The following is a 15972-nucleotide window of genomic DNA, read 5'->3' as shown; positions in this document are numbered from 1 at the left end:
CAACTGTAGCTGACAGGGGCCGCCTTTGGGCCGTGGATCAATCCTGTAAGGTACTAATTACTGCCCAGCCCCAGAGACCAGGAGAGGTCTACTTTGAGATAGTAAGTTGGGTTCAGCTTTTGTCTGTGTGCATCAGTGACCTGTAGTAACTTATTGTAAACGCATGAAGCACTGTTTTTAAGCTCAAGTAAAGACTGCCTGCAACCAGTTGCTGGAAATTACTTATGCATACCCTAATCATTTTACTAAGGCTCCTTTTACAAGACTGACTGACATAAGCTAACTAATGGGAAGATAACTGGTTGGAATAGAACCTTCTGATGGGATGGAAATGACAAAGGAGCTAATTTGAAGTTGATCCTCTTGCTGGATTTTAAGATGGTAACCAGGAATAGAGAATTTCATATATATATATATGTGTGTGTGTGTGTGTAAAGTAATGGAATTACAAAGTGGGCCCCAAGGGTAGGGACTGAGGAGGGAAAAGCTCCAGCAGGGCAGATCAAGGCCTGCTTCAGCTGAAAAGGTATGTTAGGGCATATGATGCAAGTCAAGCTCTTGATGCTCCAAAGAATGTTCTATTTTTCCACCATAAAACATTCCTATTGTTAACATTAATCCTTAACTGACCTAATTGGTTTTATATACAATGCTAGAGAAGCATCTTTTCTCTAACAAGTAACTGACTTGTGGTCTGCCAAGATAAAGAATAACACACCATTCTTTTGGATATTTCTTTAATATTACATTTAAATATTCTCTTTAAATACAGCATTATCACAATGTAAAGGACCTAAAAGGCAAAAAAAAAAAAAATTTTTTTTTTCAGAGAACCAGACAAGCTTTGGATTCACATTGAAATACTACCTGCGTACAGTATGTGAGAAAGGAAATTGGAAAATAATTAAGCGTTGTAATAATCATTTTTTCATCTAGGCCTAGACTAAGCAGGACTGAAGCTCTCTGCCTCTGTGATCAGAGGCCTAGCCTTTCTAGCAACCATGAACTATAATTCTGTCCAACTCAGGTAGCACCAGAAACGAGATGGATCAGGTTTGTAGAAGAGGCCCTTTGCTTGACAAGACAGTTAATGCTAAACGTTAATATTTAGCATTTAAAAGCTTGGGATAGGTGAGTCAGAATTGCAGAGTTAATGAAGGGATGGACTTATATTAAACTAGTTTTTCGGAAAAATCAAATTATCTTGGAGGTTGGCAATGAGTCTAGTTAGATGCAAATTCTTGGTTTGAACCCAAATGTGTGTCTTACTGAACAGGTGAAATCCACTCCCTAGCTTAGGCTGGAGCCTTCCTAAGGAGGGAATGTACAACGCTCACCTTCACCTTCCAACACAAACTTATAGAAAGATTTTTCTCCAAATTCCCAATTAAACTTCAGTCTTATATCTGAGGGGACCAGTCTAAGGTGGCAGAGTGTAGCTCAGTTCGGGATAGCACCTAGATCTCAGGTACTTCAGACTCTCAACTCCATTTCGAGACTAGAGAATGGGGAGAGATAAGGGCCTATGACTTATTAACTCCCCTGCAAATGTAAAACCCAACAAAAACAGGAATGAACAGGAGAGGCAGAATGCGTTAAAAGATGTAACTGTGTTAAATACTAGGTCTTTCAGGCTCAGTTTAGGTTTGATAGGTGAAATGCTGCTGCGATGTATGTGAAGGTTGCTTTCAGACACCAGGGCCTTAAGATCCCACAAGAAAAGGCTTTATGAGCAAGAGAAGTAGGAACAGTTAGCTCCTCCAGCAAAAAAAAAAAAAGTTTTTTACTTTTTTTTTTCTGGTTAATAAACCATAGCAGTAATGAAGCATGGTGTAAAGGATGCTAAAGAGTGTTTTGCTCCCTACTGCCTCCCTCTTCAAACAGAGGCCATAAAAAAGAGAATGAAATAAAACAGGCAAAGGTAACTTTGCTAGTAAAAAGAATTCAGTGGTGGTCAATGGAGGACATCCAGGAACGTAAGCAGGACATAAGAGAACAGGAACCGTATCCCCCCCTAATTCAGGTACAAACTGAATGTGAGTCCCACTCTAGACCTCAAAGGTTACAGTCAGAACCTGACTTCTTCAGAACCTGGAAGTTGTATGTAGCATTTAAGAACTGGTTTGGCCTCCAATCTTTATATATCGAGATGGGAGGGATCCAATAAGCATTTGCAGTTATTGGGGGTGAACAGTATAAGAATACAGTATAAGAACTCTAACCCTGTATATCCAAGAGGGACCATGAGGGCAGATACAAAAAGGAAACAAAAACTAGTTGGTGAACTTGCCACATTCTACATTCCTTTAAAGCTCAAATTGGGGTAGGGGGGACAACCTGGGTGAAAAAGCAAGCATGGCAAAAAGTCATCTTTCTAGACAGCAGCCTGTTCCTGCTGCCTCCTTTGGGCACAGGTTAATGCTCTACATAGGCCTCCCGTGGGACGTGTGAGCCCCAGACTAAAGCTGCCCGACGGAGCTGGGGTTAGACGTATACAGAGGACTCAGGCTCTCGATGCCACATCCCCAGCCAACCTAGCTCTTTCCCTGCAAAGGAAAAAGGACAGAGGGGTAAAAAAAACAAGACCAGTTTAACTCTAGTACCTAAGAACATGTGAAAGAAACAATTCAAGTTAAGACCAGGAATCCCCAGTGTGGGGAACAGGTCAGAGAACACCAAATATGTCAAATATTAACTTATTTACCAAATAAGGGCCCAGGGAACGCAGGTTAAATTTATATAGATCCTGGATGTTTTGTACAGAAGCAGAGACCCTTTCACCCCCTCCTCTCTAGACTCAACCAGCTGATTCCAACTGTATTATTATGATACACCAAAGTGGGATATCAGAGTAACCACTGAGGAAAATGAGCTTGTTCCCCGCCTGGAGCTCAGGAGAGGGAAGGGGCTCTGTCATGCTGTTCCAATTGTTGTGTTCTGGTCCCTACGTGAACAGCTGTTTGAATTACCCAGCTTCTCCTGTGAGATCGTAGTGCGGTTCCAACGGCCCAGAAAGCTCAGTATGCAGCCTCCTCTGCCCCAAGACTCTATCCCCAGATCGAGCTGAGGCTGGTCTCCTTGGTTCTGTTGGCCCTGTAAAAAATACTTGTACAGACAATCCTTTCCTACCCGTTCCCCAAAGACCCCAATAAAATAACATGGGAGCAGCAGCTGCTTCTACAGTTTTGTTTTTGAAATGGTGTTAGATAAAATAAGGGAATAAATAGAGAATGGGTAAGAGGCATAATCTCCATCCCTGTGTCACACTGCCAGAGGGAGCTCCAGGGAAGGCTCTTCAGGGGGCCGGTCCTCGTTCTGCCGTGCGGTCTCCACCACACAGCCCTCTTCGTTGTCCGTGCGCAAGGGGAGGTTTGAGGGGCACCAAGAGGGGCGGAAGTCTTCATCCTCAGGCTCCTCGGGGTTACGATCTTCGGGCACTAGAGCTTCTAGAGTGGATGTTTTCCCCACCTCTGACTTACAGAGGGCAGCCGGGTCTGTGGGGCCACAAGCCACCAGTGAGGTAACCGGGAGAGAGAAGACACTCAGATCCTTCTCCTTGGGGAACGAGGGCGGGACTTCTTCCGTACCAGGCTCTCCTTTCACCCCCAGGACTGGCCTCTGCTCCACCTGGTAGTAGACCAGGGGCCCACTGTTCAAGTAGGATGGGTTGTTCACGGCTGAGGCAGTTGGCTGGTCTGAGTTCTCGGCAAAACACAGCACGGAGGAGCCTGGGGGCAGCTGAGCCTGGATGAGGATGGGGGCTGTCAGGCCCGGGCACAGCTCTTCGGGAACAGCCAGGGGCTCCTCCAGGATGCACACGCCCAGGCTCTCCATGCTGGAGTCCAGGCTGGCACTGGAGCCGCTCGGGTCCTCCTCCGCCTGGAGCCGCTCCAGCTCCTCCGCACTCTGCAGGTGCAGCACCGCCGTCTCATTCTCAGCGATGAACTCCTGGAAGTCCTGTGTCTCTGAGCCCTGTGCTGCCGCCAGGCTGCAGCTGGCAGCGGGGGAGGGCTCCTCGTCTGGGGCTGGCAGGCGGCTCACCTGCCGCTTGCTCTCCAGCTCCAGCTTCATGATGGTGTGGAGGTAATGAGTCCGGACCCGGATTGGGTTGAATTCAATGCGCCCAGCCATGTTCCCACAGCCGTCCCGGGAGCAGCCACATGGAAAGGACATGCGATCCACCTGAGGAGGGGACAAGGAGGTTGAGGCCAGATGAGATACGAGACGTTAGCTGGCGAACACAGGGAGTCAGGGTTTGAGGTCCTCTTACAAGAGAAACAACCAATTCAAAACACAAGCTGCAGCGTGAGCTACCAGAGCACTAGATGGGAGTTATCAGACCACCTGCCTTTCCACTCTAGCGCAGCCACTAATTAGTAGTGTGACCTCAAGAAAGTCATTTCTCTCTGTAGGGCTTTGTTTCCTCTTCTAAATAAAAAGAAGACAAAGATCACGTGAAAGGGCCCTTCCAGTCAAAAGACCAGGGATACCTCTCTGAAAGCTGACAGTTCACAGAGAAAAGAAATGTGTATGCCTCAGAGACTTTTCCAGAACCTACCTACTTTATTAAGAAAACAAAAGGCCAGGGCCCAAGCCTACTGTGTTCTTTGATGACAGGGATGGGAAAGGAGGTAGAAGATCTCGCTAGTCCAAAGCAATACATAATGGGGAAACTAGGCAAAGGTGCCTTTGCCAAGGTGCTATACTGAAGGTTTAAACAAAATAATGACCAGCTTTTCACTACCTGCTTCATTTTCCCTTGATGGTTGGCCAGCTTGGTTTGGAAGTAGTTATCAAGATAATTAACTTCTACACCAGGGATATCTGGAAAGGAGATGCTTTCTACCTCCTTATCTCCCTTTTGAATCCCCCAAATGAAAACACCCCATACGTAGCAAAAATAAAATTAAAAATGTGAGAAGACAAATAAGTCTTCTGTACAAATACAGTGTCTTCCTATGAAATCAGCTTCTAGAACTCTCCCTTCCAGTTCTTAGGAACAATCCATTTCTTAGGACTGTCCTCAGGTCTGTGTGTAACAGAGTGATTCATTACAGGACTCAGTCTGAAAAGCATTATCTGGTCGGACCTGCTATAGCTATCTGATACCAACCTGAAAATAAGAAAGAAAAGGTTAAGATAACTCCAACCACAAGGACTCAGCACCACAGCCTCAGTATACAGGTTCCAGATAAATGTCATTCTTTGGGATGGTACTGCCATTTTCAGTTGAGATGTGTCTTCCAAACTGTCCCTTGTCAGAAGGCCCTCTGGGGGATGACGCTTTCTATCTCTTAGGACACTATGGATTTAAGCCCAAATCTGATCCTGAATTAGATTCTGAAGACTATTCTGATTTTTACAAAATTGGAGTAGAGGTACTGTGAATAAGTGTTTGTAGGATAAAATCTAAAGGCCTACCTCAGTTCTCTGCTTCCACTTACCTCAAGGAATCAGTCCACATTCAAGGACAGCTATTAAATATTAAACTCACTAACCCCCGTTCCTCCATGTGCCAGCAACTGCTGCTTATCACCTCTGAAGTGAGATACACAGAAAAAAAAAGATCATTGCTATCTCCACAGCCTAAGAATCCCGTCATACTTGTTTTCTTTGTTGGTGGAGGAGGGCTGTAGAACTGAAGTGTTCACCTGTGCGTGGGCATCTCCCACATTCACTGGCACCCACACTAGACACCCCTGACTCTAGGGTGGATATACTATCACAGCAAAATGTGGACCGACCTGGCATTTAATCCCAGCCTGGCTACAGGCACACGCTTCCGGGTCACAATACAGTCGACAGTCACAACCACACTCTTCCCGTGACAGTCGGATGGCTCGAAGTTCTTGCTTCTCTTCAGCATCGATGCGGTGGACCCCAGAAGCCCTCAGCAGGGCCCGTCGCCGTTTGGTGGGCAGAGGCTGCAGGAAGAAGTAATCATCCACCTCCACGTTTTCCACGTCAATATCTTCATCTGAAACATCATCCAATGTCAGGCAGTCGGCCTCCACCGACTCCACTGTCCCGTTCTTGGTCAGCTGCCAAGAGACAGAGCACTATCAGCAGGAGCCTTCCCACCGGGTGCACCTAGAGCAGCTTGGGCCAAGGGAACTTTCTGCCGTGACGGAGATAATCGTGCCGCCCATCCCGATGCACGTGTGGCTACCGAGCACTATAAATGGGGCTAGTGCAACTGAGAAACTGAACTTTTACCTTTATTTAATTTTAATTACGTATAAACAGCCACTAGTATGGCTGGTGGCTACCGTACAGGATAGAGTCGGTGAAGAGAACAGTTCTAGAGCAGGAAGACAGGAAGCCTGTGCAGCTCTAACACCAGCCCGTCAACACAAGGGACATCACCTTTCTGGATCAACGCTTCGTAAAACCTCTGTCTCACCTTCCCTCCCAGAAGATGATCTTTTCCCACAAATATACCCTCCATTCCCAGGCTTGTGTCCCTTAGCTTCGGCTAACCTGCCTTCTCATACACGGAAGAAGAGAAGGTATTTCAATGGCTGTATGTTCCTTGGATGTAAACAACCTTGCAAAACACCCTTCAGTTTGCACCCTAAAGGACCCCAAACCACACTGTGGGAAGAAGAGTACATTAAAGTATAGCACAAGACTACCTACCAGTCTTTGTCAATGAACCTGAATCCCCACAGTGTGAATAATTATCTGTGCATACACAGAAGAGCTTCATTTTATGTGGAGGAGAAAAAAAATGAGGAAGTTATTAATGGCTGTCAAGAAAGCCCTCACTTCCAAGCCACGCCTAGAAGAAATATATTCTTTCTCCTTTCTTTTTTTTGGGCCGTGCCGCGTGGCTTGTGGGATCTTAGTTCCTCAACCAGGGACTGAACCTGGGCCCTCGGCAGTCAAAGCACCAAGTCCTAACCACCAGGGAATTCCCTCTTTCTCCTTCCTAATCCTTTTTTATTTGGTTTCAAAAAAAGTCTGTGTGTGAGGCAGGGTGGCATACATGATACTGAGTGTACTCTCTGCAGGCAGAAATCTGGGTTCTCTGGATAAGAAGGACAGAGAGCCAGGAAAGGGGATCTTAGTGGAAGGACAGGCTGAAGACAATCTGTGGCTGAATGAGTTTTGAAAACTCACTAGAGAATTCAGGTAAAGAAAACGAGGCCTCACAATCCCCAGGGCTCTGGAAGGTACTAGCAGGATAAAAGCCAAGCTTTTGGCAGGTTTGGCTTTTTCATCAGCCAGCCAAAAAAGTGCTGGTAAAGGAACAACTCCTGGGAGAGATGTGATGCAAGAGACCTGGCTAGTAAGGCATACACCTGTTTTGTTTGTTTGTTTGTTTGGGGGGAGATGATAAGAGAAATGAGAGAAATAAAGTGGTGCTTCTGGGGATCCCCTAGACTATTATTTCTGTCCCAGGCAGGCCAACTACGAGGGGCCTTTCCACAGACTTTAGCATTGCTCCTGCCTGTTTCACCAGGGTTGGCCTCCTCCGAAGCACCCTCCCTCCTTGCTATCCTCTCAAAGGAAAGAGATGAGACATGCAATAGAAAGAAACCCATGTAGATATGAGAATTTAATATATTCTAACAGAGGTGGCATTTCAAATCAGTAAGGAAAAGACTCTTCTAGTCATTAAACGGTATTGGGACAACTGTATATTCTTTTGAAAAAAAAGTAAGTTAGATTCCCAATTCATACTATTCATAATAATGAATTCCATATGGATAAAAGGCCAAAAAAAGTAATAAAATATTAGAAAAATGATAGGTACTAATACTGATGCAAAGCAGCAGCAGCTTTTTTTTGGAGGAGGTGGAAGTCCAAAGGGAAAACAAATATTAGATGGCATATGGGAGAGGCAAAATGTATATTTTTTGAGACCAACTGCCTCCCCTATAGAGTGCTAAGGAAGGAAAAATTTCTAAGAAAAGAGTAAAGTGGAGCAAAGTAAGGGTGTTCTCTCGACATAGAAGATGTATTAGATGCCACCATTGTGCTGCTCACTAAATCTGCTTAATAAGTAGCAGTCCTGTTTCTCAGTCTCAAGTTTGCCTGGCTTTGTCCCTAGACCTCCTACAAGGGAGGACACAGAACAGGGTGTCTGCTTTGACATGTCATCCCTCTACCAGATTTAGGGGAAATGTTTCTTCTTAGGGAATAGGAAGAAAACCTTCATTACAAATGATAAGAAGAGTGTTTATCTGCCCACCTGTTGCTATAGCAGCAGGAAGGTGATAGGGTCAGTGACGGAATTCCTCAGACAGAAGAAAGGGAAGCCTGAATGTCCTTCTAGTTAGAAAAACAGGTGTTAAGTCTTTAGGCGTAGACTTCGGGCAGCAGACATAGAGCTCTCAAAGGGAGAGAGCAGCGAGATCTGGTTCACATACATCCTCTGCCACCAGTTCTCCAACCCTACCACATTCTGGTGTGTCTCATTAGGATTTCACCCACAACCCTGGAAATAATGCAGCCACCTGTTTTAATGTGGGTCCGCATACTTTGAGCCCAGAAGAACTTGGCCAGGCCTGAAGCAGTGTTCTCCAAATTTGGAACTAGGAACTCTGGGGGCAATTTTTGCAGACTGGTGGAAACTATGGCTGTGGAGTGCCAAGCAGTGCCGAGAGCAAATGTGTAGCTATAAAGAGCCATCTGAGATGGGTCTTCCAGCCCTGTTCTCCTCCTAAACTTGAAGAGCTGGTGTGGCATCAGACTGCAGGCCCAGTAGTAAACAGATCGAAATAACTATTTGGTAATGCTATTGTTTATACCCGAAAAACTATCATCTAGCAATGGGAGTTACAGAATCAGCAGGATCCTTTCAGAGGATGTAAAAGACCCCAAACCTGTTCTGTGCATCAGGCCAATGGACAATCATCTGACGAGAAACTGAAACACTGCTTCCTCAGGGTCCAGGGGTGGCAGACTTGAATACCTTCAGGTATTCACACCTTAAACTTTAAAAACACTTGCAGAGCGGGTGAGAATAGAGAATTCTAGGGAAGCCATTTTGCTATCTCTGCTAGACTCCCTACCAGAGACAAAAAGAATGGCATCTCAGACTGAGATTTGAATCCAAATCTGAGATTTCTCACTAGAAAGATACGGAATCTCTATGTACCAAAGGCAACAGTCCAAAACCGAAACAAAACAAAAATACCACATGATAGACCTAGACGGTTTCCTGCTTTATCTTGGCACATGGGAAGTACCAGACCCTAGACCCCTTAGGCACCTTCATCTTCTTGGCGTGGAGCTTCTCCTCCTTCAGGTGTTCACGGAGAATCTCCCGATGGTTCACCTCCTGCTCCTGAGCAAACTCACAGAGCGTGTAGCTGCGTACAGAGTTATGGCGCTGGGCCATGCCCAGAGAGCTGCCGCCCTGGCTGGGCACGCTGGTGAAACCCTGGCGCCGGGCAAAGTAGTACACAGTCACCTGGTCAAAGCGCACATTCTTCCTCCGCAGCTGCTTCTGCCGCTTCAGGATGGATGTGGCTGAGAAGGGAGCACAGAAAGAAAACTTTTAACCCAGAGATGGCCTGTTTGGGGACCTCATTCTTTCTCATTCATCTAGGCTCTCAACTCTTCTCCAAAAGTGCTCCCTGTAGGAGCACTTTTAGAAGGTCTAGAGACCTTCCTAATTTTCAAATCTTAAAAGCACAGTGGGAAGGGACCTTGACCATCTGCTGGTCCATACCACTGCCTCCAGACTGACTTCACCCAAACAGATGATCACAAAATCTATTTTTAGACATCAGCTGGGAAGAGAATCTCTAGGTAATCTTTTCAGGATGTAACAATCTACATAGCTTCACTGTCCAATACAGCAGCTACTAGCCACATGTGGGCAATTTAAATTAATTAAAGTGAAATAAACCTTAAAATTTAGCTCCTCCGTTACACTAATCACAACTCAAGTGCTCAATGGCCACATGTGGCTAATGGCTGTCATACTGGACAGTGCAGATATAGAACATTTCTATAACAGAACATTCTTTTGGATGGTGTTTTGTTGTTGTTTTGGCCGCACCACATGGCTTGCGGGATCTCAGTTCCCTGACCAGGGACTGAACCCGGGCCACAGCAGTGAAAATGCCGAATCCTAACCACTAGACGACCAGGCAACACCCCCTGGATAGTGTTGCTCTATAGCAGGAGATGGCAAACTTCTTCTGTAAAGGTCCAGGTAGTAAATATTTTAGGCTTTGCAAGCCATGAGGTCTCTGTTGCCAACTACCACTCAATTCTGCCACTGTAGCATGAAAAGCCATCGTAGACACTGGGTGTGGCTGTGTTCCAATAAAACTTTATTTACAAAAACAGGCAGTGAGCCAGATTTAGCCCACAGACAACCCCCGATCTACAGAATCCGAAGTTCTTTCCAAGAAACTAATTGAACCATAAGAATTAAGAAGTGTGGAGATGCCCCAGTTGTCCAGGCAGTAAGCATTTATGTCCTGCTAGAGCTACAATTTTGTGGAACTCTATAGGACTCTAGTGGGGAAGCGTAGACTCCTAGACAACTCCTTCTTCAGTTTAATCCAACCCATTCTGGGGACTCACAAAGCACAGCACAAGTAAAATCAGCTAGAATAATTCACATTTAATATAAGTCTATGATATTAGAGCAATGAGGTCCTCCAAAGAGCAAGGCTGAGCTACGTGTGGGAGAGATTACGAATAAGGGCAAATCCCCAAGCTGGACAAAGGGTGTCTCAAAGAGCTGCAATGGGCTCCAGTGCTTGGGGTACATGGAGGTAGGCAGGGAGGGAGCAGCTCACTCACGTGTGAAGCTGGCAGTTGTGGGAGGATTGAGGCTGTCGCAGCTGTCAGCGCTGTCACTGCTGGAGATCTCATCATCGGAGTTGGAAACTGATGAACCCACATCCACATCATCAAACTTCCTCTTGAGACCCGAGCCCGTGAATGCATCCATTGGTTTCAAAGGGGTTTCCTTGGGGAACCCACCACGTTGGCCCCAAAGCCCCTGCTCACCACCAGTCAGCCAGGTGCATTAGGATTCTGCCCAGGGGAAAAGAGGAATCAGCACTCCTGTCCTAAGACAGACCCCTCCCAAGTCTATACACACGGCTCTCCAACTGAAGAAAGCACCCGAGCTAGCACTGATGTCTGCTCTCTAGAAACAACGTCATCTCTCTCCAGCCAGCACTCTCCTACTTTTGTCTCTCCCCAGCCCTCCAGTCTCAGTCACTCTTAGGATAATGAGATGACTAGCGGCAGCACCTTCCCAGTGGAGTGAAGGCCTTTGCTTCCAAGCCGGCTGGCCTCTAGGCTTCATTAGCCCTGGGGTAACAGTAGCTGCTCTTCTGCTCACCCAGGACAGCTCTCCACGGGGTCAGCAGGAGGGACTGGGGATCAAAGGCAGAATTAGGCTGTGCCTAAACCTAGACTAGATCCAATTATTATTCCTAGTGGAAATATAGCCTGGCATTTCCTAAAGCGTATCCATTAAATAAACTAGTTCCATAGATATTAATAGCTTTTACATGGAAATGGAACCGCTGTGTCAAAATACTTTAGAAAACTGCTTATGGAAGACCTTTTAGAGGCTTTTAATATGCTAATGAACCTGGTGAAGGGTGGGAGGAAATAGAATGCAGCGTTTTGCACCCATGATTAAGGAACCCTTTGTTTCTAGAGCATCTTGGTGGGGGGCAAATGATCCTGGGAACACACTTCGGGAAATACTGCTCTAGGCTTTCAATTTCAAAGTACATTGGCAGTCAGGGAAATGCTTTACCCAGATCTTCACAAATGTAAAGTGTCTCACCAGCCTCCTAAAAAGGTCAAATTGGGTTCTAAAGAACGGACTGAAGATTAGAATCTGCACTGGCTTCAAAACCCAGACTCTTTCCCAATCGCCTACTGCTCCATAAAATAGGGCTCAGCTGACCTACCATCATCCTCTGTGCAAGGAAGACGTAGCTTTACAATCTTTGCCCTCTAATAAAGAAACCAGCAAGGGCACAACAAACAGCAGAAGGAGTGACAATTTATTCTGGTTGCATTGACATGGCAGGCAGTGTTTTCAACATGCTGCCACACAACCAAGGAATCTGGGATATTCCATTTCCCAGGTACAAATCTTTCTCCTCCATCTTTGGACTTAAATTCCCAAGGATATGAATCTGCTCAGCAGAAACGCTGTCAAAGCTGGAGCCACAAGTGATGATCTGAAACCTCCCTGCTTTTGCCTCAGTAATGCCAGAATCTCCCCAGACTATGATCTCACTAGTTGCTAATTATGCAGCAGGAATAACAACACTGCCCAGAAAGCCAGGGCTGCATTACTGCAGAGCAGCTACCCAGAATATACTGTGGTGTCAAGAGATGCCTGCTACAGAGCTGTTTTTCTGGACTGTCTCTTGGAAGCGATTTGCCTGCTCTTGGGTCAGCTCTACACAGTCAACCAGACCTAATAAGTACTTTAGGAACTTCCTAATTTATCTAGCCAAATCTCATCAAAATTCTGCATTCAAGTCACAAGATGCACCTAAGAAACCTGTCATCATAGGTCTCAGAAAAGCACATTCCTGAAATAAACTGGCCAGAAAGAAAATAATCAAGCACTAGATAAGAACTGTAATTAAATTTAAAAATGAAACCAAAGTATCAATTTTGTTCTTCAGGTTACTGATCTTACCATCAGAGGTCACATTCCTAGGACATGGGTAAGAATGGAGACAGCCAAGGACTTTTATGGGTTAAGATTTCAGCTGGGCTTAAAGATACCTATTAACTAACAAATTTCTCATTCCATTCTATTACTGGGGGAGGGGGGACCTTTGCTATTGAGTACATATGTGGGTGGAATAAAAAAAATAAAAGAATGTTGACCACTGAATTTAATATTTCCTCCCCACTTAAAAATCTTATCGACCACATGAAAAAGCAGACTGAGCTCAAAATCCTTCTCAGAAAGGACGTAAGTCTGGCTTCAGTTTTAACTAAGATCCAGTTAGTGTTGCTACTAGGAAGTGCCTTTTTCCTCAGCCTGGAAGCACTCGGGGATTGACAACTGGAAGCAAATGTGCACCCTGTCCTTTGTTCAGGTGTCCCTTTGCTTCTGGTAGTGTGGTTGCCTGTGAGTATTTCCTGCGGGAGGCTGGGTCTGGTCCAAGATCATCTTTTACTATGAGGATTCTCCACTGTCTTAACCCAGGTACCCTCAGGGTATCCCTTCTCTTCAGGTCACTTTTTGTGCACTCTCTTGCAGCCAGGATTGCAGGCTGCTTGTTCTATTCTCTTTCTCTCTTTTTTCTACGTCTTCCTCACTTCCACTTCTGGAGTAAAGGTTTCTGGGCAATGACAAGAGGCAGGTAAGAAAGTAGAAAAAAGATGTGAAACCTAGAAAAAAAGTATTTTCGTTAAAATGTCTGAACGGCTATATATGTAAATAATGTCCATATTGACTGAGCTCTCTTTACCCTATCCAGGATGTTAGCATCATTTTTTCTGCCATTAACCCATTCTTAAAAAAAAAAAAAAAAATCCGACGATTCTGTCCTGACAACCAATATAAGTTTAAATTTCAACCCAGCTCTCCTCATCCAACTCTCTGGTGTGAACTTGACTTGTTAGATAAAGATGTCCACTGGGCACCAAGAAACCTCCCATCCACTTCCACTGTGGCCTGAAGAAATCTTTCTCTGAAATAGCAACAACAAGAATGGGTTCCACTTTCCAGTTCATCAATTCAACTTCCTTTCAAACCACAATTAGAAGTCAGTCATTCCCACTTCTCTCAACTATTTATTCATTGGCAGAGGATCAGTGCTTATGTTCGAGAAAAACACTTCTAAGTTATACTCCAAGCACTTAAACCCACACAGAAATAAACACGATGAGACTGGAAATGCAGGTCATAACTGACAGTTAACTGTCAAAATGACGAACTCAAACAACAAATGCTTTTGGAGAAAATAATGCAAACCTCTATAAAAGCTTTTATGCCAGTAAAATGAAAGGTCAACTGACCCTTTCTAGCTACATGTCTTTCTGTCTTTTCTCAAGTGTTTCTACTAGTTGAACATTTCCCAAAGGTACATGAAATAATTTAGATCCATAGTATATAGAAGTTTTTAGGCTAGCACCAAATAAAATAGATCTATATCATATCTGTACTTTAGTATTAGACTTAAGCCTTTTCAGGCCTATGTGGATTCCTATAACCACCCCCAAAAACAAAAGCCCAAATACGTGAGACTAGCAGAAAAGGAACTGCCCCTCCCCCCAATTTTGTGGATGCAGAATGTATTGACAAAGTTTAGGTAATGAAAGCCTCTCTCATAAATGAGTCCAAAATAAGACAAGGTACATCTCACAGGGGAAGGCCTCTCTACTCAAGTGAAACCCAACCTGCTAAAAGGTCAAGGGCCAAAAATCTCTAGTAAGATCGTCAGTGCTACCAGCTGTAGGGTTAGAGGAAGGCAGGCTTGCTGCTAAGTGTCAGGATCAACCTAAATAAGATGACAGGTCCTGTTTCTCCTTTTACAAAACACTGTGAGTTGCTTCTCAAATACTATGAATTTCGTGGATCCATGTGTCCGTGTGATTACCAGGATCGTGAACTTACAAAGTGCTCAAGTGAAAACATCTTGTTTAAACTAGGTATTTCAGGGAAGCCCCCCTCCATCCGTCACTCCCTGGTTTTTATCCCTTCACTGACACAAGGTTAGAATTTGGCTTTCCATGTTTAACCTCCCATCGTATGAAGGGCATGAGATCTTTGTGGCAGAAATGGAGCATGATGCTGCAGGAGCCATTAACTCTCAAGGATACCCAGTCATTTATAAATCTGGCACACACCAACATCCTCCTGGCTTTGGACATTTGCAAAATGGAAAGTCAGTAAAGAAAAGGAAAATCTGAATCAACTATGGATTTACCTTGAACTGAAAACTGCAGGACAAGGGGACACTGTGTCTCTTAGGGATAACTTCTAACGTTTCATACTGAAGAACGGTTTGTGTGTCACACTGCCACTCTAAACCCCTTTAAAAGGATGAATCAAGACCATGGCACTAAAAGGAATGGATGGCAGTCAGCTGCGTGTTTGGGCCTGTGAAAAAAGATCAAGCTAGCAACCAGGGAAAGTGATGCTTTCGTTTTCCCACACAACGCCAGAAAAAATGGGAGATATCAGGAACCTGGGTTGAAAGGACATGTCAAGTCACCAGTTCCCCTTAACGGACACCCCCGCTGAACCCTTCAGCTCCGGGGCACCTTTCCTGATTCCTGCTAACCTTCCCGCTCATTCCAATCGTCTGCAGCCCCTACCCGGTTTCCCATCCCTTCCTGCCTGCTACTCACAAATTCCCAACCACTCCTCCCACATTTTCCTCTATTTCCCCCCTCCCCTTCCTTCACTTCCCTCCATCGTACATCATCTCCACTCCATTCCGAACTCAACCCGCATCCGAATTCCTGCCGGCTTCTAAGCCCGCCCGTCGGTCTCACTCAAGCTGCCCCCGCAGTCCGGGCCCGCGTCCTCCGTGCCCCTCGCTCCCACGCCTCTCCCGACTCCTTCCCTTCCCAGCGGCGCCCTAGCTCCCCGCCCCCCCCGCCGACCGCTCCCGTTCGTGGCTCCCTCATTTCTGACCCCTCCATCCCCGCGGCTCTGGGTTGACCACTCCTCCACAGCTGCCGGGAGGCCGATCCCGAGAAAGGACAAGGCGGCACCCTCCGCCCCGCACCCCCAGGCCCATTACCGGCTCCGCCGCAGCTGCCTCCTCCTGTGATGGTCTCTGCCGCCCCCGCTGCCGCCGCCGTCGCCGCCCTAGCCCGAGTGGGAAGGAGGGAAGAGAGAGCGAGTCCCGGGGCCGCGGAGACGGTCTGGGAGTTCCCAAGGCGGCAGGGCGGGGAGAGACGGTGGGTGGGCAGGTCGGCCGGCAGGCGGCGGAGGGCGGGCGGCGCCGGCAACTCGGGCGCCCCCGGCAGCAGCCGCCCAGAACCGCCCCGGCTCCG

The 15972-nt window shown here is 46.2% G+C and overlaps 1 protein-coding gene across 1 annotated transcript; it reads right to left on the bottom strand.

The window, feature by feature from the left end:
• Window positions 1–720: 720 nt before the first annotated feature.
• On the bottom strand, window positions 721–15960 carry CSRNP2 (cysteine and serine rich nuclear protein 2). Its single transcript, XM_060166221.1, has 5 exons — window positions 15717–15960; window positions 10771–11007; window positions 9221–9480; window positions 5745–6041; window positions 721–4182 (listed from the first exon to the last, which is right to left on the bottom strand). Exons 2-5 carry the CDS (start codon window positions 10919–10921, stop codon window positions 3262–3264), a joined length of 1629 nt encoding a protein of 542 aa, XP_060022204.1. The 5' UTR covers window positions 10922–11007; window positions 15717–15960; the 3' UTR covers window positions 721–3261.
• Between the last annotated feature and the right edge of the window lie 12 nt (window positions 15961–15972).

The sequence above is a fragment of the Lagenorhynchus albirostris genome, chromosome 11 (genome assembly GCF_949774975.1).
Source record: "Lagenorhynchus albirostris chromosome 11, mLagAlb1.1, whole genome shotgun sequence".
Lineage (NCBI taxonomy): Eukaryota > Metazoa > Chordata > Mammalia > Artiodactyla > Delphinidae > Lagenorhynchus > Lagenorhynchus albirostris.
This window is presented reverse-complemented; position numbering and strand designations above follow the sequence as displayed.